Raw genomic sequence first — 26058 nt, 5'->3', positions numbered from 1 at the left:
TAGCCTTCAAAACAAATAAAATATAATAAAATAGTATGTAATTTGCACCCAAATCGAATTTTGAGATAGTTAACAAAAACTAGACGCTGCACTGCTGTTTTATACTAGATGGTTTTAGCTTTCGCGTCTCACTTTCACTCTGTTTAGCTCCGTTTCCATGGCAATAGCGTCAAGCTCGAATGGTTTGGTTATCTTGTTTGATTTGACGAAAACAGGACTCTTCAAAATACGACAATTGCGTCAGACAGCTCTTTAATAAACGAGAGCGTTACTCACGGTGCTGAGCGTAAAATCACAATGGAGGTCACAGGAAGCAGCTTCAAAGGAGGCACCAGAAACCGCAGGTAAGTTTAACTCTATAACATCTCTCTCCCTGCTGTTTTACAAACAGTGTGTTTCGTGCACTTCCCAATAATTAACCCTTCATTTGCACTCCTGGCTGGATACTTTTCCTGAAGTTTATTCCATTCAAAAACATCACTAATAAATATCCATATGCATTACTAGTATGATCTAATCACACCTCTCTAATCCCACAAAACCTTTAGGCAGAGATCTAAAATAGAAAATTCAAACATGGCAGGTTAAATTAAATTCTCCTCTTCTTCTCTCTCTCCTCAGGATGGACGGACAAGTAGAGTACACATTCCCCACAGAGAATAAGTATGTGGGAGAGACCAAAAACGGGATGTTCCATGGACAAGGAGTGCTGCACTTTACAAATGGAAGCAAATATGAAGCAACCTGGGAAAACGGCATTGCTGTAAAGGTGTGGAACTGTGAATGTGTGTGTGTTGTGTGTGTGTGTGTGTGTGTGTGTGTGTGTGTGTGTGTGTGTGTGTGTGTGTGTGTGTGTGCGTCCCCCTGCATGCATGTCAGATTTTATGCATCCACATGCTTAACTGTGTGTTTCACATTGGTTATAGCTGATATTACATCTGGTCCCTTTTAGCAATCACACACTGTTATTGTCGTAGTTATTAGGTTTCGCTCCTTTCTCCTTTGTGTAGTGTCTTAAACTCGTACCGCTGTGCTCTGGAGCAATCTTTCACGGGTCTGAGCCACAGCAGCCATCACTGCAATTACTATCATCATTTCAGTTGTGGTTCATTTGAAACGATAGCAGCTCTGAACCATGACCAACTATGCCTGGGCCCAGCTACCCGACCGGCATCCGTGCCAGCCTTAAACCAATGCAGACCTGAACCAGCCTGTGCAAGCTCTGCGAATGATCTTTGTAGCAGCCTGGAGCTCATTCAGTACCCAGGACCTGTGCCTTCAAAACAGTGATTGTGAACCTGTCACGTCCAATTAATTATTAGTCCTCACAATCTGAGGATCAATCCCAACTATTCAGTATTATTCCTGACTTTTCCAGAACAAAGATAGCATTTCATATTTCATGGTTATTCCTTTTGGTTCGGGAAATAATGAACCAGACTTGTTCCAGACTGTTATATCCCTTGTCACTGTTATTTCACATTCTACTAATCTTACTAATATTTACAGTTTATCACAGCATCCTAATCAATATATATGCATTGGACATGCTGCATTATTGTTTCACCATGACCTTCACGTAGTTCAATATATGTACTATGAGAAGACAATGTAGTTCAAGTTTGTGACTGAAGGATGAAGATGATTCATGTGTCTGTATGTGCTCCCTCTCAAGGGGTCAATGACCCTCAGTAACGGTCTGGAGTACAAGGAGCATAACTGGGACTACTGTGACGGCTACGACAGACGCTTCTACAGCGAGAGGTGCAACGGCCTCAAACCTGCAGGTCACATCTCATTTATTTACTCGTTCAGATGACAAGCTCTGCCAGCACCCGTATTTAGTTTAAGAGGAAGGTATATGGAGTCTACAAGGGTGAGGGCGCTTTCATGCCCTTGGATGCACGTTATCCTGGTACGGAGGGTTATCATCCTCCTTCCTACCCCTTCTGAGTCTGCTCGGTCATAAAAACAGAATAAAATCTGGCTAGGGTTTCTAAAAATGTGTGTGCTGTGTTTGTGTTAAGTGGTTTTGCTCTCTGAATGTTCTCCATAACTGTTCCGTCCCTGCAGGAGATTCTCAGCTCACTGATCTGGACCCTCCACGTGTGATTCCTGACGGGTGTTACGATTGTGAGGACGGTTTCTATGACCCCACCACCCGGGTCGTCACCGCCTACATGGGACAATTCCTCAGGAGTGCAGGTGAGACACTCAACTTCCTGTTTGCGTCACTGTTGAAAAACGTCAAATACACTGAGCTCTACTGCGTCCGTTCACTTCTGTCCATCTTAGAGCATTTTGTAAATCAATCAGTGAGGCGATCTAATAAATAATACACTAATATCACCGTTTTTTTAACAGAAAAATCAAATAGAGCCAATCTATCTATCATAATCAATATTCCTCTCTGGAGTTTGTGCACATATTTTCCACTAATTTGACGGCAAATTGGCTCCATGTGAATGTTGAGTATTATCCAGGCATCTCAGCTTGTTCTGCCAAGGTAAATTGGAAAGATGAAAGTCATGAGCAAACATGAATTTCCACTTCAAATCAAGTGGACAACATTTCATGTCAAATTAAGCAACATGTCCGTGACGGATCGGTGAACATTAGATTCATTTAGATTCATATTATTGTTACCATTACCACCATCCAACCATTCGCCCATTCATTCACGTCCACTATCACCTACTTACATGCAGTTTAGAGTCATACCAGTTCACCAGGCTTACACGTTGGAAGAACACGAGAGGCCTCAGTCAGACTCCAGATGCCTCAGAAATATGATGGCAACAAAAATATGTAAAAGTGATGCAAGATACTAGAATAAATCCTATATATGGTGTCTGTGAGCCCCAGATGATGGATAATGGCTTCGTGGATAGAGTTCATTTTAATGCAAGGTTTAAAAAGACACATAGGTGCTGTATGCATGTGTGTGTGTGTGTGTTTTGCTTTACGTCGCATCACAACAGTCCTAGTAAATAAAAATCAAAGGCTGAAAAATCACGCTGCCATTATCTCACTGCAATCAAGAGCACACTCACAAGAGAGGCCGTGAAGCGTTAGAGTAAAGAGTTATGAGCCCCAGCATGATAAATACCACATCAAGAGGGCCTACGTGCAATAAAAAGCACTCAGCTCGAAGAGGAAAGCATGTGTGACTTACTTCATATAGATTATAATTGGTTTTAAAGCTTATTTATTGATTTCGTGATCATAATAGTGGAAATTATTCTCGCACAGGCTTCAGGCTACAGTAAATGGCAGCCATATTTCCTCTCCAGATTTCAGTGCAGCCATAGTAAATGTTGCACTGCTTTGCCAACACAAGCAGAGAAACCGTTCATGTTAGCGTTACCGATAATAAGTGGGGAATGACAGCTTAAATACCGAGCCGTTTCGTTCGTCATCTTTATTTCATTTTATTTCACAGGGAACCGGCTCGTATCGCCAAATCCCCCAGGAAGATTCACAAAATTTTAAAAGCCCCCATAGCCAAATTAGTTTTGAGGGTAAAAGACATGTTATTGTTGCTGCCTTGTCACAGAAAATAGATCAGTGTGAGAATTGCTCCTCCCCCCCCTCCTCGATACTTCAACAATTTGACTTAAACCGAGTTTGCAGTTTCAAGGTTAAAAGGAGACCACATACTGTACAAAAAAAAGCCCCCGGAGTTACCTTGAGAAACATGTTAAAGTTCTTTTATTGAATTTGTTTCAGGCAAGACCTTGTGCCTTTGCCTATTTTTGATAAGTGCAGCGCTGAGAGCAAACGTCAGGCTCGGCACAGCGTGGTCATATGGGAAGAATTTGATAACAATGAACCTATGGAGTGATGTTAAATGGATTACCCAGGATTCTCTGATGGCAGATTGTTGCTACAACTCATCTGATAAGCACGCTTCCATAGGCTATTGCACTCATTTAGGTTTTTTTCTTTTTCTTTTCTTTCTTTAGTTATTTGTCAAAAGTGGAAAATTCAAAACACATTTTTTCCACTGAACGGGTGCCCACTTTTGGAACTCCTGATTTGAAGGGAATGTGGTCTGTCAGGTATCCGGATAGGAATTCCCAAATTCTGACATCCCGCGTCAGATGTTTTCGTCTATGATTTCACATCATTACAGAGTGTTAGAAATTAGCCAGGTTATAAGTTTCATTTGAATTGAGAATCTAGAGAGAATAATGGGAATAAGGATAAATGATCATATAAATGTAGAAACAAGCAAAGTAAAGGATCACATTGGATGATTTTAGGTACTTTTGTAAGAAATCCGATGCAGTTTGACTGCCTGGGTGTTCATATATTGTTAAATCAGTGTTTTATTTCTATGTTAATGTGATTGATTATTTAGTTCATAGAAATACAGATAGTATGTTATATGATCCCTGGCCGAAGTAAAGAATGATTCGCTTTCTGCCTGAGGTGGAAAATGTATTTTTGGAAAGAATATTTGTATTTAGATTAACTACTTTTGCAACATAATACGGATTTGTTCCGCAAGCATAGAAATCCCATTTACATGTGTGCAGAAATAGAAAGAATTGGGGGAGAAGGTTCACATCCTCACCAGATGTCATCAGCATGTGCGAGAAGACAAAAATATGTTTTCAGATTCTTTCCTTGCTGCGGGTTGTTCATCATCATTATAGTTCTGGTATTGATCAGTGGAATGATGGGGAGAGATAGAGGGACAGAGAACAAGAGGGGGTGAGAGGGAAAGGTTTTGTGGGGGAGTTATGCTGAAATGAAAAAGGACGGGAACTGAACAATTTCCAACAGTTCTCCCACTCTGTTTTGATTTAGGCTCAAACAGGAACTGTTTAATTGATGTGCGCTCTGGCAGATTGGAAAAGTGTGCATGTGTGCATCAGCATGTATGTGTGTGTCTATGTGGCGTGTGCTTTAACCATCAATACGCACCCTTGCCTATTCGTGCTTGTCTCTTCGGTTTGGTATGCGATCCTTGAGAAGAATGCTCCTGTATCCTGCATGGATTTATTTTCAACCCTAAGAGGTGAAGGCACATTTGTCAGAGTGGGTGTGAAGACAGAATTTATTGCCTCACAGCTTCCGTCCAGGATGAGGACTGCAACGATGATGGGACACAGGGAAGACCCACCCTCCCTGAGGGGGACCTTTGCTTCGGCAAGGAAAGAGGAAGGATCTTCCCTGTGTCGCCTTCACAACTGGTGGATGTAAGGCGAGGAAGAGTCAAGTCCAGGACTTGCACTGATAAAACGTGTACACGTCTGGAACGGTTTTACAGCTCAGATGGTTCAAGTTTGACCCCCTGGAGCTAGGTTTTGTTGCTAGGAAATATCAGACAAAACTAACCTCTCGCTAGGATCTACCGTCCTTAGCGACTGTTGCTAACATGGACAAACAGTCCTTTTTGGCGCGGTGCCACCGAGCAAAACAATGGGGTCTGGTACTAATATTCCCCTAGAGGTTATAGTTTATTTTTGGAGTTGAACTGATTTCATGTTTTCAAGTAGCTGCAGATTATCCTATAATCTGATATTCTATGGAGGGATATTTCCAGAATAAAGCACACACTGTAGAAACATACAGCAATGGTTCTCGAACAGGTTGATGTTCCACCTCTGAGAAAACCAAAACATTCAAGTACTATGTCATCAATAAACCAATCACTAAGAGAAATACTGAGGTTTAATTGCCAGAGTTTTCAAATCAATGTCTTAGATGCAGATAAGTGTGTCATTGGTAATGCTTGTAAGTGGGATCCTCACGTCACATGATGCAATGAATGAGACTCAAACCACCTCCACAACTCTCAGCATTGATTTGATTTTGATTTGATCACAGAATCACTGATCCACACTGGATTTCAGTACCGATCCAAACTCATTGATACTCTCAATCACTCAATCATCTTTACATTCAGCTACTTCAAACATTCGGCCAATAATTTACAGCCTTACTATAAACAATATAGGCTAGTTATGGCCGACCCTCCTCATTCATAAACCTGCCCGGCACTTTAGAGATCAATGAACAGTACTTAAAGTATATGACTTGATTGTTCTGGTTTGAAGTGGTCCACTCAGCTCAGGTCACAAATTTCACTTCAGTCATTGTGCTCTGACAAGACGGGGGGCTGTAACAGGGGCGAGGGGAGACTGGAGGACACCTAGACACACACAGCCCTGCTGGGAAATAGTGGCTTTGCTTCTAAACTCCAGGCGATGGTCTTCACTGACACGTTTGAGATGTTGCATGAGATTTGGAGGATTTTGGGAGATTCAGAGGAACTATTGAGTCCAGGTCTTTGTTGGTCATGGATCCAGAAATGTGTATCACAAGATAAGAGGGAGGGAGTTGTCAAGGAGTTTCAGTTGGAGTCGGACAGGCCATCAGGATGGAACAAACCTCCTGTATGTCATTAAAGGCAGAAAGGACGGAAAGTGTTTATTTTTCAGTTTCACCCAGTATGTTTGTGTGTGTGTGTGTGTGTGTCAGTGATAAGATGAACTCTGAGGACTGTCAGGCTTTCTTTCTTTCTGTTGCTCTTGTCTTTGTGCCTAGCTTGCCGTTGGATGTTACAGTTGCAGTTTTTCGTTTCCTCGTTTCATCTCTCACTGTAGAGAAAAAGCAGATTTAGGAAAGAATAACAAAACAACATCTAAACGTGCAGCAGTGACATGCACAGAGGAGCAAAACAAAAGACTCAGTATGGCACATTGCTTCATCTTGGTTTTCTCAGATTTTCAGGTCAGTTTTGCAGCTGATGGTAATTTGGCTTTTGGTAATCTGCCACATGACTCACCAACTGCACTGTTTAGCATGTTGTAAACACATTTATATTGCAAAGCCAAATCATGACTTTGTCTTAAGAATACATCAATAATAATAGATATTAAATAAACGGAGGTAAATGAAGAAAATGAGCATGACAAATCGCAAAAGAAGAGAAGTATAAACAAAATAACTTTTTTGTTTCTTTCATTATTTCATAACTGATACACAATATACACACATTTAAATGATTTCATGTTTTATATACAATATATATAGTGATGAAAAAGCATGAAACGATCAGGTGCTTCCATTTACTGTGACACAGCACAAGTAAAGGCAACAACATTAAGCAGCCAATCTTTCATTTGAATCACAATAATCTGCAAACTAAATATTATATTGAGAACTTATAGAGAGACACATAATTGTACTTAACTGCAATAAGATGATGATGAACTTTGCTGTTTATCGTTTCAGTTTGGAGCCACATTATGACAATGCTCAACACTTTGAAACTGTAATTAAAAAAGAATGCAAAAGAAAGATACATAGGCCACATCTGCACAATCAAATCTCCCACCATGACTGATTAGAACATGTTGTGGTATTACACACACACACACACACACACACACACACACACACACACACACACACACACACACACACTCAGAGAGAACTGCATATTGCTTTTCTCCTTTGGCAACAGGCAGTAAGAGTGAGCAGCACTGCAGCAGGCAGCAGCAGCAGCAGCCTCCATGTATTGCCATATTGTTTAAAGCACCTTCCTGTTTCTGGAATAAGCGCTTCCCTTTGAAACGCTGCACAGAGAGAGAGAGTTCCACACTGAAAACATCCCTCTGCCAAGGAAAACACCTCTGGTGACCAAGCTGCCGCCCCGCCCTTTGTCCCCGTCCAACCGAGGTGTTTCACAGACAGATAAGATCAGCCCGGGCCCTGGGGAGTGGAACATATCCCCATACTGCCTTTCCTGAAACTCTCTCTCTCTCTCTCTCTCTCTCTCTCTCCCTCTCTCGCTCTCTCGCTCTCTCCCCCCTCTTTTCATGCATTTTTTAGACCAAAATTCACCATAAAACAAGATTCACATGCTAATCCTCTGAGCTGTGACGGCCGGATTATAAATTTTACAGATCAGTATCTTTGCTTTGCACAAAACCCAATGCTGCTTCTTTTTTTGACAGTTTACTGAAGGCTGATGACTTAAATGTGTGTGTTCAGTGCTTACAAGGTTTGATTTAACCTCGTTAGGAAGCCAGAGAATGTGCAGAATAAAAATTTAAAAAAAATTAAGTTTCCCCATTCAGGTTGACCAGGTTGCAGTCATCTCTCTTCTGCAAATCAGTATAGTGTAAGAAAGCTAATTAAGCCAGTTTGTGTGTGTGTGTGTGTGTGTGTGTGTGTGTGTCTTTCTGCATTTGTGTGCTGTGTGTATGTGTGTGTGTTTAATTCGCAACCATTAGGCTGGAAGGAAACACTTTTCCCTCTGAGTGTATTTTAAGGATTAAGATAAACAGACTTTAACAAGGTGCCATTATCGCTTCCACACACTCTCTCTCCTGTGTACATTGAATAAAGGTCGTCCTGACTTATTACTGTCCAGGCAGACACCAACCAGAAAACTGCTTCACAAACAAGCTGTGCGGGCTGCTGCATGTATTTAATAACTTCGCCATGACGCCATGTTTGGAAAAATGTACCTGGATTATGATCATGATGTCATATTGTAATATTACACAACGATTTCCATTTTCATTTTATTTGAGGTTTTGGTAACAGTGATTATGCTGATTTATGAGTGCTATTAAACACAGAATAAGCCCAGAACAGTTAGATTAAATACATCAGTATATAGACACCAGTGCAGGGCATAAAAATGTCAAATTATGAAAGTTTTAGCGATTAGAGAAGATATTATATTTCCAGTATTTATAAATATCCTTGTAAGGATAAGAAGAAGAAGAAGATTGTGGATTTGTTGCTCAGTGTGTTAAATGGGTTGACGTAAAAGAAACAAACAGATAAAGCGCTTAGGGTTAAGATTGCAGGCAATTATGTGGGTCTAAAATATTCAGCCACCTGTGCCCAAAGGGTTAAGCCACCAATTACATTTGACTTCAATCCTCTGATAAACGCTGCTATACAGTGTGAAGAGGGCAGAATTACAGCAGATCAGAAAATAATGGCGTCAGAGCAGCACAAAGACCTGCGCTTTAGTGTTTTTACAGGAAGTGTGTGTCTGTGCGTGTGTGTGTGTTTCAAGATTCAAGAAGTGAGAGAGAAAGGAGAGTAGTAGGAGACAGAGGGGAGAGAGGTGAGAGAGAGCGACAGACAGGGAGGATAAAAAAGAGAGAAAGTGGTGGACAAGAGACAGAGGGAACAAGACAAAGAGAGAGACAGAGACAAGGCACTTATGTGAAATTTCAAAATAAGTCATTAAAATGTTTGTATTTCAGTGATAGAGTGAGAGAGAATGAGTAGGGGATAGAAAGAGGGGTGAGAAAAGGGCGAGAGAGAGAGAGAGAGAGAGACAGAAAGAGGGGGGGGGGGTAGCTGAAACTACACAGTATAGAGAGAAAGAGAGGACAAAAATACTGAGAGACAACACAAATATATAGAAGAAGAAACTGGGGGAGAAGACAAAATTAATGAGTGAGAGCGAGAGAAGACAGAAATACAGACACACAATTGCTGAGAGAGAGAGAGAGGGAAAGAAGACAAAATTAGTGAGTGAGAGCAGAGAAGACAAAAATACTGAGAGAAAGCAAGGGAGAGAGAGAGAGAGAGAGAGAGAGAGAGAGAGAAGCAAAAACAGACTGACAAAAAGAAGAAGAGAGTAAGAATGGGAAAGTGAGTGAGTGTGTGCGTGAGAGAGAGACAGAGAGGGAGAGAGAGCTCCACTTTAAGAAGCTGTTATTGCTCGCAATTACGCACAATCAGCGTGTCCCGCGCGCAGACCTGCTCCGCGCACAATGAACCCACGCGCCGTGGAACCTGCGGGGCGAGGCCCGCGAGCCGCTCAAGTGCGTGCAGCTGCGCGCGCTCCGCATAAACAAAACTCACTTCCCCCGCAATTAGCTCCTCGTTTCAGCGCGAACAATGGACGAACTGCTTTATTATCTGCTCCTCTGGCGGTCGTTTGGCTTTAGAAAAAGATTGGCGTCCATTTTTTGGGGAGCTTATTATTTATCGGTGTCTGAAGTGGCTCCTACAAGTTATTTTCTCCTAATTGTCAGGCTTATCTTGATTTGACAAAATTTATACAAGACATGAATGGCACTTCACACACTCACACACATACACACAATGACCTCTGGCTTAATTATGCAGCCTGCTGTCATTACAGGTTTAACGTTTTAAGCGAGTTCAGCAAAATGGATACGGCTCCTTGCTTTGTCCTCGTTGATGATATGAGCAACAATTCCTAACTGCCTCTTATCATATCTTCCCAACAGATGACAGCGAGCATGAATGGATCGTCAGGTCCTGCAGAAAGGCCCAAGATATTGAACTTGTTCCCACACCAGCACCCAAAGAGCCAGAACCCAAGTGAAATATACAAAATGGGCACTTTCTTCTTATTTGAAGTCTTCAGGAAGTGTTTCTTCATCATCATTCCAGTTGCTGATGGTGATGCATTTTTCAGTGTGAGACTAAGAGAGTGTGACTAAATAATTATAAATGTGAACACCCCACAGAAAAGCCAATAAATATTATTGAAAATCAAGCTTACAAATGACAAAACTTACATTTTTAAGTTAAACATTTTATATGTATTACACCGTGTACAACATTATAAAGAATATTCATTTAAGAAAGTAAATTAAATCTGCAGACTATTGGGGAGTATTTTTGTAAACAGGATATGACACACGCAAACCCAAATAGTTGAAAATTGTAATTAATATAAGTGACAGCAGTGCTACAGTCCCTCAATCAGTCTGACCAGGTGGAATCAATAAAGCTTGTTATTGGGATGCAGCCTTTGCAGAGTCAAGGATTTTATGGAAGGTATAAATGCCTAACATATCCACACACACACACACACAGGATGGACACAATAACACATGCACATAGAACAAAGTAAACTAAAACATACTTATAGTTTTTATTAATTGGCTGATTTTGTTTTTGTACGTTTGTGAAAATAAAAGTCAATTATTGCTGCACTAAATTTACTTAAAATGATCCAGAAAGACAAAAATATCACATTCTATTTTATTGCATTTTAGTACACAAAACAATTATGATGCACAGTCTATCAAATAAACTTTTCATTTCATGTTTCTTTAATTAAACAAAACCATTTCAGAGGGGGAAAAAAAGTGCTTTACAGGGATTTACCATCTGAATAAATACAAAGACATTGAGGTCTTGTTGGATCCTGTTCTTCACACAATGGTCATGGCACTAAAACACAGATGCACACACTCTACCCCTGCCAATACACACACATACGCACACACACACACTCACAGAAACACACACGTCTTACTATGTACAACCCCAGTCTGTTTCATATTGTCCATATTGTACCAATACTTAATTTTTCCCTCTTGCGTGAGAGAGTGAAAGACACACACAGAGGCTGGACAAGAAAAATCATAAATTAGTGACAATACACCTGTTTGGAAATATAAAATAATCTGTACATGTAACACGTGACATGTCATGTCTGTGTAGGAATATGTTGGAGCAATATTCTCATCTGAAACTTCTCTCTGTCTCTCGCAATAAGAAGGAAATTAAACAGCCTTTGACTGACGGGATTGGCGGGATTCTGCAGATTGGACGATAAGAAAATCCTCAGAACTTGTCGCAAATGGTCAAACAAAAACACCCAAATGAAGAGAAAGTTTAGTATTTAAGTGTAAGTTGTATTTACTGATGTGATACTGATATTGATTGGATGTATGTTTAGTGTGAGATGATGGAGCTAGAAGATAAGGCACGCTACTTCTACACCTCATTTCAGTGGAAACCGGACCGCTCTTTTCTGAGTTTTGAATGAAAGGTCGCGTTGTGATTCCTCCATACGTCTGCCACAGTCGGCGTATTTTCGTTTACGTCTTGTTTTCCTTCATGGTCGCTCAGAGAGAAAAGAGGGAGGAGTCTTACCTCTAATGTGGTCTACTGTGTGACAGCTCCCCTTTAAAAATTCCCATTTTTATTCATGCACCAAATCCTGCTTCATTGTGAGTTTCATCCCTTCAAAACTCCCCCCCCCCCCCCATGCTGTACACGTGGAGAAAATGGATCCTTAAGTAGTGTACAATACAGTCAGTGAGTCCCTGCCAAATAAATGATTTTGAATCATTTCGACAGACTGGCTGCAGGTGAGATATTCCTGTCCAACGACGTCTTAGTTTTTCCACTTTGGTCCATTTCTTTTCCGAGTGGGCAGGGGCCTCCTGTACGTAAAAATCCGCCTCCTCTCCAAAAGTTGACTCCTGCTCGACCTCTGGGTTTCAGGCCAGCGGCGGACGTCAGCGATGGTGGGATCAAAAGGTTAGGGTCCGCGGGTTAGGGGTGGCAGAGGTCGCAGGGTGGAGCGCTAGCGGCTGAGGGGGAGCTGGGGCAGCGACATGGCCTGGTGGGGGAGACCCTGAGAGGTCAGCATGGAGAAGGGATGACCTGGGGGGGACAGAGAGAGAGGGAGTTAAGATTTTAAATAGAAGAGTCACGTGAAGAGGTTTTGTCCATCCTGTTTTTAAACTGCAACTTACTGTCGATGTACCCGTGAAGGGCCACCATGCGCGCTCGCTCGGGACTGCCGAAGGGGGAATAATGCAGCTCATCTGGCAGGGAGGAGGGGATCCGGGACTGGGGATGACCTTGGGGAGCCCCACTGTGCTGGGGCGTGTGCTTTTTGTGTCTTGCTCTGCAGTTTTGAAACCACACCTATGAAGACGCAATGTAACCAGACATCATGTAGCTATGCTCTTCAATAGAATGTGTACATTTATTTTTGGAGGAAATGTTGACTTAAAATGAACAAGACATTGACAACAGGTCATCAATCAATTCAACAGTTATTAATCCAGAAAATGCAAAGTGATCTCTTCATATCGCTGATTTTGTCAAAAACACAAACTTCAAATTTGCAAGGATCTAATCAGTAAATGTTTTGTATTTCAATCATGAAATAATGAATCTGACCTTTTCAGAATTCATTTGTATATCAGACTTACTTACAGACTATTGCAATTCCGTGACATTAACATAAACATGGTAATGATTAACAGGAGAGTGTCAGTGTGAATCTCAAAGGACTTTTCCGACCCTGCATTATTTGGCACAGAAATGTCATACTTCTCTCTCCGTTTTGTATGAATATGCCCTTCACCACAACCTTTACACTAAAAATGTAATAACTTTTTGGGAATGCAGGTCGGACAAGTCCCCGGAGATTCACCCGAGAGTGTAAGGGTATGTGTGTGTGAGCGTGTGTGTGTGTACTGACCTGTATGACTCTCCTGCTGAGGCCCGTCATGTCAGCTAGTTTCTGCAGCGTCTGGGCGTCTGGATTGTTGTCTTGGGCAAACTGAGCCTGCATGATCTGCACAGAGACGAGACAGCATGGAAACGGTTTAGAACACAGACGAGGAAATACTGTGTGTGTGTGTGTGCGTGTGTGTGTGTGTGTGTGTCTGGATTGTGTGCAAGTGTGTGTTTGCGTGTCTGACCTGTAGCTGTTCTGCAGTGAAGGACGTGCGCGCCCTTTTGGCAGGTTTGGGCTGACTGTCTTGTTCTGTTGGCACCGCTCCTTCTATTGTGATTCCGTTGCCTGAAACACACAACAGCACACACACACATACACAAACACATGAGAGAAAATTATTTAAAGAGACCAAAAACATCCCAGAAGCCTCAGCTGGGTCCACATTTTTATGAAATGTTGTCAATTCCAGTTCTCTTATGAATTCCCACAAAAGTCAAGCAGGAACTGGAAACATAAATACCAGACAAAACATAACAAACACCATAAAGAAGTCATGAAAAGATACATTGAGGATAAAATGCCTAATATAACAATAGTGATGATTGATTGATATATGGTGATGGTGGTTGTGGCTGATTCTAACATAGAGATTTGTTTGGTTTTGTTTGGTATCATTAGAAATTAAATACTTCTGTGGTTTCCTCGCCATTATTCAAACAAGATTTGAAGACATCACTTTGGTTTAGTTGTGATGGTCAGGACATATTTATTTGACATCAATTAGTCTTAGTAAAAATGACTCTTCACCATGATCGTCAATAGTTACAACCTTATGCTTTCGGGAGGAATGAAATATATTGATGTGGACAGAACACAAACACGCTCTCAGATGAATCCTGTTTTGACGACTCCTGAGCAAATACGGGCAGAACCGCCGAGAACCATCAGAGTAAATCACCCACGACCGCCACTCACCGCTCTCAGCTGCTCGTTTGAGGTTCTCCACCATGGTGTCATAGTGGATCCTACACAGGACCTTCTCCTCCACCAGGCCAAACTCCTCTCCTGTGGACAGCTGCCTCTTGCAAGAGAAGCACGCAAAACACGCCAAGTGGTATGCGTTGCCCCTCGCCCGCCGCACCCAGTCGCTGGCGTATATTTGCCGACCACAGCGGGCACACTTAGTACCAAACCTACTGTGAGGGAGAGAAGGAGTGACCAGAGGAGGCAGGAGAAACAGGGAAGGGAGAATGAGGAATTAGCGGTTTGTTGCCGGGGTAAGACTCAAAAGAGTAACATTTTGGAAGAGAAAACTGTGGTGATCTGTTCAATCTTATCCCAAGGACATTTCCAAATATTACAAACAGAGGATCACACATAGGCACATGCAGTTTGAAAGGTGGGGAGGGGGGAGGAGGGGGTTTGGGCTGAACTTGAAAAGCAATGTTTTTAACTTTAAGTTTTGGCAGAGTTCTGATGCGGAGAAGGAGCTCAAAGGGTTTGAGGAAGGAACCTTGGAGGAGGATGTGGCCTTCAGAAAAGACTCCGGACTGCGGCTGCAAGCTGAGCCTTGAACGCAAACAAACCAACACCTGCAATTTCCTGGCTGATGCATGAAGGCCCTGACACACACACACACACACACACATACATGCACACACGCACACACGCAACAACGACCCAGACCTACACACACACATAAAACCACGGTGGTTGAACACACAGTGGAAGATGAAGAGAGACTTGCATGACATCACTCTAGATCAGCGCGCTGTAACTGATAGCAACAGTGAGGTCAGGCGGCATAGACGTAAACTTAAACCACCTGACTTACTGTTCTGAATAGGTGGGTGCAGCCAGGAAGGGGAGGGTGGGGGGGAAGGGGGCTCAGAGGGAGAGGATGAGAGATGAATGGATAGAAAGTTGCAGATGGACAAAGGCTGCATTCAAGTGCAGGGAAAGGTCAAAATGAGACATTAAGGTTGTTGTGAATTATTGGTTTGTGTGGTTGTGGACATAGTGAGAGGGAATAAAGACTGAAATTAAATAAAAATCAGTGTAGATATTATTACTCAGACTTTAGAGCAGAGCAGGAGACCATTTTCCAACTAAACCTCCAAAAACAATGATGTGCGAATGAAATATTACGGCAATTTCCTGTTTGACACCACAGTCACAGCCATTAGGTTTTGCATTGGAAAGAGCACATTATGGTTTAATGGGTATAAAATGTTTAAACTTAGAGATGGATCAGTTTATAGGTTTAGAGATGTTAGTGTGAAAATGGTGAAATGTGGAGCCAACATTATAATGTTCTCACTGGCCCAGACTCAAAGTTTTGTTTTGAATTTCAAGGAATTTGCATGCAAAGTACGTCACTGACATAGTTCTTCGTAAGTTAGAGCATCCTGGAAATATTTGCCATTCATTTACAAGTTCCGTAGCCTGTAGAATGGACCTTTATAGAGCCGTGTGCTCTTTCTTCAACAGTGCATTACATTACATTACATTACGATCATTTGGCAGACACTTTTATCCAAAGCGACTTACATTTCATTACATTACCACCCTTCGCAGAGGGGGGAGCAATTGAGGGTTCAGTGCCTTGCTCAGGGGCACCTCGGCAGGGACTCGAACCGGCAACCCTCCGGTTCCCAAGTGGAAGCTCTACCCACTCGACTACTGCCTCCCAGTGCAGTAATGCTCATCACAATAAAAGCATAGTTTGGATGTTAGTTTCCTTAAAAACATCAATCATCAATTTCCTATTGCTGTGTCTTGCTTTAAGATTTATTCAAGTCTTATTTATTGCCTTATCGCAGTATCATCGGATATTTAAAATGCATGTGAGTCCTAAAAAAATGGAATAAATAAAATAAAAATCACACATTTGAATGCGCAAAAGTAGCTTATTTTTCTGGATACTGGAGACTTCAAAACAACATTAATATTGCACTTCAGTCACGATTCTGTAGATTTTGTTGTCAATCATCTGTGGATTCATTGCAATTAACCCTTCACAATAAGTAGAACCATATTCGGTGCAGTTTATGAGATGTTCTAGTTTGATATGATTGAGAGTCTTTGCAGTGTGTTTCATTTGTCCACTGGGAAACCAAACGGTTGACCTTACTACACACAGCACCACAAGCACGATCCTACAGTGCAGAGAGAAGTGGGTGGGGGAGCTGGGGTGGCTTGAAAGGGATGAAGGAGGTAAGAACAGGTGAGGGGGGCAGGATGAGGATGAGGAGGACAGACGGAGAGAGAGGAGGTAAGTGGCTGGAGTGAGAGCGCGGAGGGAAATATAGTCAGGAAAGGAGAATCGATGGCTGGGGGAAGGAGAGAGAGAGAGAGAGAGAGAGAGAGAGAGAGGGAGAGAGCGCAAGAGAGAGAGAGAGAGCGGGAGGACGGGGGTGCACGAGAGCTCGAGGGTTGCCAAGTGAGTGGGTTTGGCAGCGTGTCAATGTACTCCAGTCCACTCTATCTGGGATGAAAGCATACTGGAGGCCTGACATCGCCAGGCTCGTATCCTTCCTCGCGAACACGAGCTCTCTGCTGGTCAGAAAGCGGCCTGGTATAGTTTCAGTTTCACGCACGATACATGGCGTGGATGGATCGTGTTTACATTGCTCCTACTGCTTACACATCTGCTCTGCCAAAACAAGACGCTTTAAAGTGGGAGGATCATCGGGATCTTGAAATGAGATGAAAAATTATGAGGCATTGAATCCTAAATTGAGCCAAATTTAAATACAAATGCGGCCTTGGCTGGAGTTCTGCCCTGATATCTGTTTGGTTTTTGCCCTCTGCTTGCCTTCTCCTCTAGTTTTCACTGATAATCACTGTGTTGTAAGCTATTCTATATGTTATATATGATAAAAACACACACACAGCTCGGGAGTGCATCACTTTCTCCATCTTTTACCTGCTCTGACATCCCTCATAACAAACAAAAAATGAGCTCTCAGTGCTGACCTCCAAATAAAAGTGTCTGGCATCACACACACACACTCACACACAAGGAGAGAGAGAGAGCGAGAGAGAGTGAGCTTAAGTTGTCACAAATACGTGCAACTTAACCGAAAACGTCTTACAACCCCATCGAGCCATTCCGGAGACAAATGGTCTCTGCGGCTTTACTGTACGTACGTGTATCATTTCAGATTGTTAGGGGGGAGAATTCCCGTCTGTTCCTACAGTAGAGAGAGGAAAACATTGTGGAACGTTGTGGCTAATCCGGCATGACAGCCTGTCAGTTTCGAGCTGGGAGACAGAACCCAGAAAAGCAGCAAATCATCCCCTTGTTTTAACCCCTCCTCCGCCTTCATCTCAGAGGACCCCTCCCTTCTTCTCCTCCTTCTTCTTCTACTTTTTTTAACATCTTGTTAGGTCTTTGTACTAAGAACCTGTTGTTTATTTTGGAGCCACGTCAATCCTTATAGCCCTTATATTACTCACCAGAGGAAAATACTAGCTCTGCACCCCCCCACACTCTGCTCCTCTCCTCTTTTCTCCCCTTCTTTCGTCTAGTCTTTGCTTCTTCTCCTCTCTTTTATTCGCTTGTGTGTGTGTGTGTGCTGTAATTCACCTGCTGCTGAAAGAGAGGCTTGAGGAGGTACATGTTTTTCGGATTATTCCCCCGTCGTGCTGTGAGAATACACTAATCTCTGCTAGATTTGTCCTGGGAGAGTTCCTGCCGGAGCCTGTGCGGTTTTCCAGGCACAGGTTTTTGCGGCACGGAGCTTAAAGTGCGGCAATCGAAGACAGGAAGCAGGGATGCAATTAGTTTAGAGAAAATTTCTTGAAGGAGGTATCTCAGACTTCAGCCTGATGAGCTCTGTGGGAACTAAAAACAGCTCATATCCAGTCTCTCTTTATGTGTGTATTGACAGACGTATTATTATCGTTTTTAACCCGTTCATCTCATAATTACACTGATATCATTCTCTCCGTGCCCGCTCCACTCTGTGTTTACTCCTTTTTGTTGCTATGGAGATCTAATCAGCTAACCAGAGGTGGGCTGATGAATAATTGATATTACAGCACACACACACACACACACACACACTGGCTCACATCTCACACACAAAGTTCCCGACATGGAGTCTGGTTACAGTGTCGGTATCCCAGGGTGCCCCCTGATTAGTGCAGCGCTGCAACTTCCTGTGTGGCCTGCAGCTCACAGACGAGGATGATGTTTCTACGGGGTGAACTAAAAGAGGGGTGCACCAAGTGTGTGTGTGTGTGTGTTGGGGGGCTGATAAAGAAACGGCTTGTGTGTGTGTGTGTGTGTGTGTGTGTGTGTGTGCGTGTGCGTGTGCGTGTGCGTGTGTGTGTGTCTGTGTAAGGCCAAGCCCCCGGGGCCTGACATGGGCTTGAGAGGCACAGCGCAGACTCTGTCCTGTGCCCCGAACCCGACGCACACATGCACACACACCACCTTCCTCCCCCTCCTGGTACACACACACACACACACTCACGAATATTGGGGGGGGGGGGAACCCACTCTGATTTCCTGCTATTACGCCCCATTAAAGCAGCTGTCAGTCCAAAGCCAGATGAGAGGCTGACACAGATGAGGAAATATCTCCAGAGGTTTGAAACAAACTCAGAGGATCTGGACTCTCAGCAGTGTTTAGCCTAGTTTAAATCTGGCCTAAACCCAGATTATAGTTTATATTAACAGAGGTAAGCATTGTAAAAGCACCATCTCTGCAGCTAGACACATTTCCTACTCGCTACTACAAAGATTTCTAATAATTATTCGCTTTCCACAACAGCCAACTCAATCTGAGCTATTCCTGCAAATATTGGGAATATCCTCCCGAGGTTGTAACCATATTTAGAAGTGGGGGCGGTTTTGTTTAATAGTTTGGCCTTTTCGCTATATTCAGTCAAAGCAAATTCAGTCAGGGAATATTTCCATCTTGGTGCATGGGAGAGAAGCTGGGATGTTTGCTGTGTTCCTGCACTGCTCAGTCTCAGGTGGATGAAAGTTTTGGCGTAATGAAAGAAGGACTGTCATTCCTACGGCTCATCAGAGGACAGAAAAAAAGGTGCACTTCACATTTAATTTACATAATAAATTTCGTTTACGTGTAAAATCTGGGAAAATGGCCTCCTGGATGATGCAAAGAGAGGCTTACATCTTCTTCTTCCATACAGATGTTTCACACTTGAAGCCACAAACACAGACACAAAGAGACTTCTCTCCATGACACCAAGTTTCTACTCCAACACCACCGCCTCCAAAGTGACCATAGATTAGTCCTAACATTCACAAAGGTGGGATTTATTGCATACATTCAACTGGATTGCATCTATTAATTAATGAAGTTGGCGTGTCCTCTACTCTGCCTTACAGTAAGAGCTCCTCACAGTCCAGTGAGCAGTGAGGGGAAGTGGGTGAAAACATAATTATGATGTGGCAGAACAAACATAGAAATCTACATTTTGTGGGGAAAAAATGGCTAAAATGATTGGCAGCTGCTGGACATGAATAAATAAACAGAGATCTTGGTGTGTGTATGTGTGTTGATCGTGTGTGTGTGTGTGTGTGTGTGAGTGTGTAACTAACCTCTCATGTACGTGATAACATGCACGTACGTTTTCAACATTGGAGCTTTCATATTTATAGCTGTAGGTGGTGTGCATGCACAGAGGTGTGTCAGTGTGTGTTGGATAGGGATCACATTCAGATCAGACACACGCTGACCAGGCACTCGGGGCGGTCTAATTGCTGGTCTGGAGGCCTGAGGGGCTGGGGTGGAGGACGGCTAATTGCTGGTGATTATAAACCTCAGAGCGGTGGCTTGGTGTCATGTTTCGATCAGACAAACACCATAGTTCACTCACAGCCCTATAAGCACTCGCACATGTGCACACACACACACACACACACACACACACACACACTAACAGACACACACACACACACACACACACACACACACACACACACACACACACACACACACACACAGGCTTGCAGGTCCACACACATACATATACAAATATACAGCAGCTCCAGGCTACTGAAATTAATTTTACTATATAGAGTTGCTGGTGTGAACCCTACTTAACCTCAAATACCACACACAGACACACGCACGCACGCACACGCGCACACACACACACACACACACACACACACACACACACACACTTGCCCATATTTTCCAAGCATATAAAGTACATCTCAAAAAGTAACACAACCAAGTCAGACTCCAACTACTTCATGTTTGATAGATAGATATCCCTAAATCGGATAATTAGTATTGTTAATAATTTTATGAAGACAACAATATATAATATAGTAAATATAATAATATAAATGTATTTATAGCACAGTTTCAGTTTCCAGAAATGACCTCTATCCAAAGGACCAAACAATCCTATTCCAAACTGTACACTGCACTGTATGATAACAGATTGCAGAATAGAATACAACAGAACAGAACAGAACACTAGAGCACACAGCAGAATAGAATAGAATAAAACACAATAGAATAGATTAGACTAGCCACACTCTCACGCCATTTCCGGTGATTTCACTTTGTCCCCTCTGGAGCTGATAACACACCCGCCGCGCCCCTCGTGGCACGTGGCGCTTTTAAGTGTGTGTTGATAAGTTTACGGCTGCAATAGCTCCTATCTCTCTCTCTCTCTCTCTCCCCCCCTCCCCTCTATCTTCCTGTGTGTGTGCGCCTGTTACACTGGCTGCACAAAACGTTTGTTTAATCAAAGTGGAAAAAACGGTGTTGTGCGTAGGCAAGTCAAACACAAAATAGATCCAGAGTCGTATCTGATCTAACGTGACGTCATCCAGAAAAATGACGGTGTGCATTTTTTTGTCGTATCGTTTTGTTTAATCCGCCTCTTGATCTCGGATAAGATCTGAATGTTAGCCGTTATAAAAAAATACAGTAGCTGTGGCCCAGAACTTTCCCAGACTCCCTCACTGATAAAAGCGCTAAATGTTGCTATGTTGTGTGTTTCACAGCCATAACAACACGGTGGCTTCAGCTAGCCACTGTTGTTAAAGGCTTTTATTTTGATACAGAGCTTTTGAAAAGGTCTTTCAGGGAGGCATGAGGCAACCCGCATACACCCCAGAGGCTGTGCATGCGCGTGTGTGTGTGTGTGAGAGAGAGAGAGAGAGGGGGGGGGGGGGGGTATTTTGGAAACATGATGATAAAGTGACCCTACCTGAAATAATCCATTTTACAGAAGATCTCTTTGTTTTTGATGTAGCAGCTGCTGTGCTGACGTAACGACGTCCGGCACACCGAGCACTCCAGACAGCGCACGTGCCAGATCAGGTTATTCACCTGCAAATCACAACATATACGTGTCAACACACACCTGAGGGGAAAAAGACTGAATGTGTGTACCAACATTGGCTTCACTGTTTATTTATTGATGACGTTATTCCTTTAAAGGGTCACGAGCTCATATCGACATTATCACAATTCAAGATGATTATTATTGTGATTTTTCCTATCAAATTGTATTTCTTTGTTCCCATAATCCTCTTTCAAGTCAATAACCAATTCCATCTTTTGTGTTGCAGGATATCACTTTATAATGTTCTGGTCTTTCCGTAGCCTAACGCTCCATAATACCCCAAAATGATAAGAAAGTACATAAATAAATATGCATATACTACTACTGCCAATAAATAAATATTATTATATAAGATTAATTATAGCAGTTCGGTGTTTTAGGCCCGAAGGTGAGAGTATTTTCCTTTAACATGTAAAGAGCCTGTTTGCGAATAAACCCGGAAATTAAAATCTATCATTACATACGTGGTATAAAAGAATGCAGAGCTCCGATATAAAACGCTCTTAACGGCATTAACACTACGCCCATTATTCGATTTTCCAAATATTTCACCGAAATCAGGCCCAGTTTGTGAAGAGAAATGATCAAAGGCTCTTTTGAAATCGCGTCCAATCCAATATTCTCGCTCATAACACATCATTAAAATGTGTCATAATAATTACGGAGGATTTATATATTTTTCCCAAGGCTCGGTTAAATATAGCTTTCAGCTTTGACACTCATATTTCAGGCCAATACAAATGTATTTAATAACAATATTTGATTTAATTATGAACGAAAATCAGCAGCAGCATCGAGCAGCGTTAATCTTTAATATCAATACCTGTACGTCACTTCATCTTATTTATTGATTTATTTATATTTACCATTTAATATTTTACTTTTTCCCTATATGTTTATTTGATATGTTTTTCCCCAAATACATTTCATTACATTATGTTGATGAATTCACGTAAGAATCGTGAAAAAATTATTTCAGCTGAGTATGTATGAGGCCAAACCTCCAACAGAAACAATGAAAATAATGATTATTATTTCATCGGTCTAATTAAATTCTAAGCCTTTTAATACATATTTACATTGGCCAATATGAGCGTCTGAACACAGTAATTCGTCATGACAACAAACGAGTCAGATAGGAGCTGGCGATCTTCACGCTTCCTGACACACACACACACACACACACACACACACACACTGCTAAGAGTGTTTTGGTTGGGAGGCAGGACGTAGTTTTGACAGTGATACAGTCAAACATAAAGGCCAAAACATCCCTGTTGTGTCTGCGGTCTCTTCCATCCTCCAGGCCTCCATCTTTTTCTCATAATCATCTGACTTTAGCGATACAACCTCTGTTACAATACGGAGCAGCGAAGTACACGTTTGTTTCATTCACTCATGTCACAACAATAAAATAATTACAGCAAATAAAGTTATATCAGGCCTGTTTATTTATGACGGGACAGTCGTGCGTAAAATGCTTTTGGAATCCAGATTTCAGCTTATAGTGTGTGTGTGTGTGTGTGTGTGTGTGTGTGTGTGTGTGTGTGTGTGTGTGTGTGTGTGTGTGTGTGTGTGTGTGTTTGTGCCTGAAGTTGATGAATCCCTGTGGAAAGTGAATCCAAGCCTGCGTTCATTCCAGCACATGAGAGCAGAAACACAGCGGGCCTTTCCAACCCAAACGCACCGGGGTCAACATGGCGTCACGAGCTATTCACTGTTTGCCTCCATACCGGCGTGTAAACAAACACAGCCCCACGCGAAAGCGACTAAATCCGCTATATCTGAGTGAACGTGCGTGCGTGCGCGCGCGCGTGTGTGTGTGAGAGTGTGTCTCACCTTGAGCAGGTATCTGTCCAGGATCTCAAGACCGCAGCTGGCGCACAGGTTCTTCCCCGTGGAGGGCACGGAGCTGGCGGTGGAGGTCGGCGAGCACACGGAAGGGGTGGACGGAGGACTGGGAGACGAGCGCGGGTCCTCCCGCTCCATGTTGGACCGCTGGGACTCTCCGTCCGAGTGAGACTGCGTGTAAGAGGACACGGAACAGTTTCCACAAATCATGATAGAGGTCACGCTTTGGAGAGAGAGAGAGAGTCACGCAAAAAAATAAATAAAAAAAGCTACTCCCTGTCGTTACCATAGCGACAGATCTGCGCTCATACCAACGCACATTTTACACTAAAATCATGCAGAATCAGTACAATTTTTTTGGGAGGGGAGGGGAGGTGGGGAAGATGCGCCAAAAACAAGCTTTACGCATTTTGACGCACATGGCGAATGATCCAGAAATGAGCTCTCACCATTGGCGTGTGTTTCGGCGCTCCCGGCGTGCTCTGCTGCTCGATGGAGATCACCTACAAGACAACGGTCGGTAAGCGGCAAAGCTCCATCACTGTTCACGTCCCTTCTTCATCTGGGGAGAGACCTCGGGAGACAAACAGTCCCTGAGGCTTGCCCCTATATAAAGTGGCCCTGACAATAAACCCCGCTTAAACCGTGAAAGAGCCCCCCGCAACAAAAGCCACATTTTAATGACGCTATTTCAATTTGGATTGATTTTCCCTGCCCTTAACCCGCGCCTCTCACAATAATAGCATTTTCCTCGCAATCCAGGACACGAGGGTGGAGGGTGTGTGTGTGTGTGTAGGGTGGGTGTTAGTGGTGGTGATGGTAGAGAGGGGTGGAGGGTGGGGGGGACTACCTGTGATTACAAATAGCTTGAAACGCCGCGGATAAGAGGGAGCCGGAGTGTCAATTTCAACTGCCAATCAGAAAAAGGCAACGGGTCACACCAAAGAATTGCAAATTTGATTTTTAATGGCTGTAATTAAAATCTAATTCTTCTCGGGGGCGAATTTGGCTGCACGCGCGGCGCTCGAGCTTTAAATCTCGCTATTCACAGATCTAGGGGGCGCGTGCCTCTTCAACGGCGGCTGGCGCGTGCAGCTGATCTCCAAACACAAGCAGAGATTCTTGATGACATCACACACACACATACACGGATAATACATTGAAGCAAACAACCTCATTATAAAAGAAAGCTGCGTGTAAACTGCGCAATTTTACCCCCAAAAGCAACAAAACAAACGCAAAGAGACGAAAACAGTTTGGTGTAAGTGTGTCTAAACGGTCTCAGACGCTACTTAGTGCGGCGTTTCCCCGCATCTCATGAGTCACGCATCGCCACACAAAAAAAGCTGATTCACCAAACTAAACAGCGTAAGGCCCGGACACCTCTCCTCTCCAAATGGAGCATTTTTACGCACAAAGCTCAAACTCTTTTCCGGAATATACCTGCTTGGTGGGAATTCCTTCGGACAGAATCTTGTTTCCCTCTGACAGAGGGGACAAAACTTCATTTTTCCAGTACATGAACCCCCCCGGAGCCTCGCAGCGGGGCAGCGTCTCCGAACTCAGCGCCTGGAATCAAGGGAAGAGCCGGCGAGCAGCGTCAGGACTTGTACCATCCGTACCACGCATGGATTCGGGTAGACTGTATATTTCTTCTTTTTCTCCTCAACGCGAATAACTGACTCGGCTATGGAGAAAAAAAGTTTGCAGCAACAGCAGAGATGAGTGAAAGAGGCTGGAAGTCTTGTTAGAGAGCAACGAGATTCCTTCCCTTTCCCAGTGTTCCTTCTCTTCCACTTTTGGGAATGAATCTGACTACAGGAAGTGAATCAAAAGATTGAGTCGGCTGGATTTTTTTCTCTTTAACTCCAAGGTGCAAAAAAGGGAGGCAGCGACGAGATCGACGAGGGCGCAGAGAAGCAGCGAAGGGTGTGTGTCTGCATGCGTGATGGGATGTGTGTGTGTGTGTGTTTGTGTCTGTGAGAGAGAGCGAGTGTGTGTGGAGCCGTACAGTGAAAGTTAGCGTGGCTCCGGCCTGCCTTATAGTTAAAGAAAGGGGGAGGGTGAAGGGTGGACACGGTCTGGAACATTATGACACAAACTTATTCAAACTCTGCGGGCTTTATGTTTGATATCTCAGGCTTTTACAGCGCGTGCCACGGGACCCGCGTGCAAATGAGCTTTATTTACACTCTTCACATTAATCTGCTACTATATATGACTTTGGAATATGTAGAACATGTATGTAAAACTGCGGTTATTGCACTATAACCGCACATACATCGCGTTTTGAGTGCGTGTAAATATGTAGAATGATCAATATCTGTGCTAGGAAGCAAAATTAAGACGCTTATTAAAATTCCACACTGAATTATTTATTTTCACGCCGAAAACACACACAGACTTAAATATATCTAAAAACTCATTTCAGTCATTCGAGATTATGATTGTGGTCCTTTAATGTGCAGCAGCTCTTATGCCACTGTGCCAATATTCAGTGATCGATATTATTGATTTGAGGCTTCCATTCATTTGCCAAAACATAGGATTTGTTTCAGTGTCTATGCATTTACAATGGTTTAAATTCATTAGGCGTTCGTTTAATTGTGTTAATAAATCGAAAATAC

The 26058-nt window shown here is 43.0% G+C and overlaps 2 protein-coding genes across 4 annotated transcripts; one reads left to right on the top strand and one right to left on the bottom strand.

Moving 5' to 3' along the window:
* Positions 1 to 35: 35 nt before the first annotated feature.
* On the top strand, positions 36 to 11775 carry morn5 (MORN repeat containing 5). The gene is made up of 5 exons (XM_076164169.1): positions 36 to 344; positions 622 to 769; positions 1676 to 1787; positions 2074 to 2205; positions 10245 to 11775. Exons 1-5 carry the CDS (start codon positions 298 to 300, stop codon positions 10340 to 10342), a joined length of 537 nt encoding a protein of 178 aa, XP_076020284.1. The 5' UTR covers positions 36 to 297; the 3' UTR covers positions 10343 to 11775.
* Positions 11776 to 12016: 241 nt separating this feature from the next.
* Positions 12017 to 25437, bottom strand: lhx6a (LIM homeobox 6a). Of its 3 annotated transcripts, none has more exons than XR_012964905.1 (9): positions 24875 to 25437; positions 23881 to 23934; positions 23420 to 23602; positions 21443 to 21564; positions 14207 to 14427; positions 13476 to 13576; positions 13253 to 13348; positions 12516 to 12670; positions 12017 to 12423 (listed from the first exon to the last, which is right to left on the bottom strand). XR_012964905.1 is itself a non-coding variant. In XM_076164167.1 (9 exons), exons 1-9 carry the CDS (start codon positions 24950 to 24952, stop codon positions 12344 to 12346), a joined length of 1110 nt encoding a protein of 369 aa, XP_076020282.1. In that variant the 5' UTR covers positions 24953 to 25437; the 3' UTR covers positions 12017 to 12343. The 3 variants fall into 3 exon arrangements, 2 of the variants coding, with proteins under 2 accessions (XP_076020282.1, XP_076020283.1); XM_076164167.1 differs by having other exon boundaries at positions 12516 to 12690; XM_076164168.1 differs by lacking the exon at positions 23881 to 23934 and having other exon boundaries at positions 12516 to 12690.
* Positions 25438 to 26058: the final 621 nt, after the last annotated feature.

The sequence above is a fragment of the Genypterus blacodes genome, unplaced genomic scaffold (genome assembly GCF_046128005.1).
Source record: "Genypterus blacodes isolate CSIRO-AG114 ecotype Tasmania unplaced genomic scaffold, CSIRO-AGI_Gbla_v1 ptg000133l_1, whole genome shotgun sequence".
In the NCBI taxonomy this organism is placed as follows: domain Eukaryota; kingdom Metazoa; phylum Chordata; class Actinopteri; order Ophidiiformes; family Ophidiidae; genus Genypterus; species Genypterus blacodes.
This window is presented reverse-complemented; position numbering and strand designations above follow the sequence as displayed.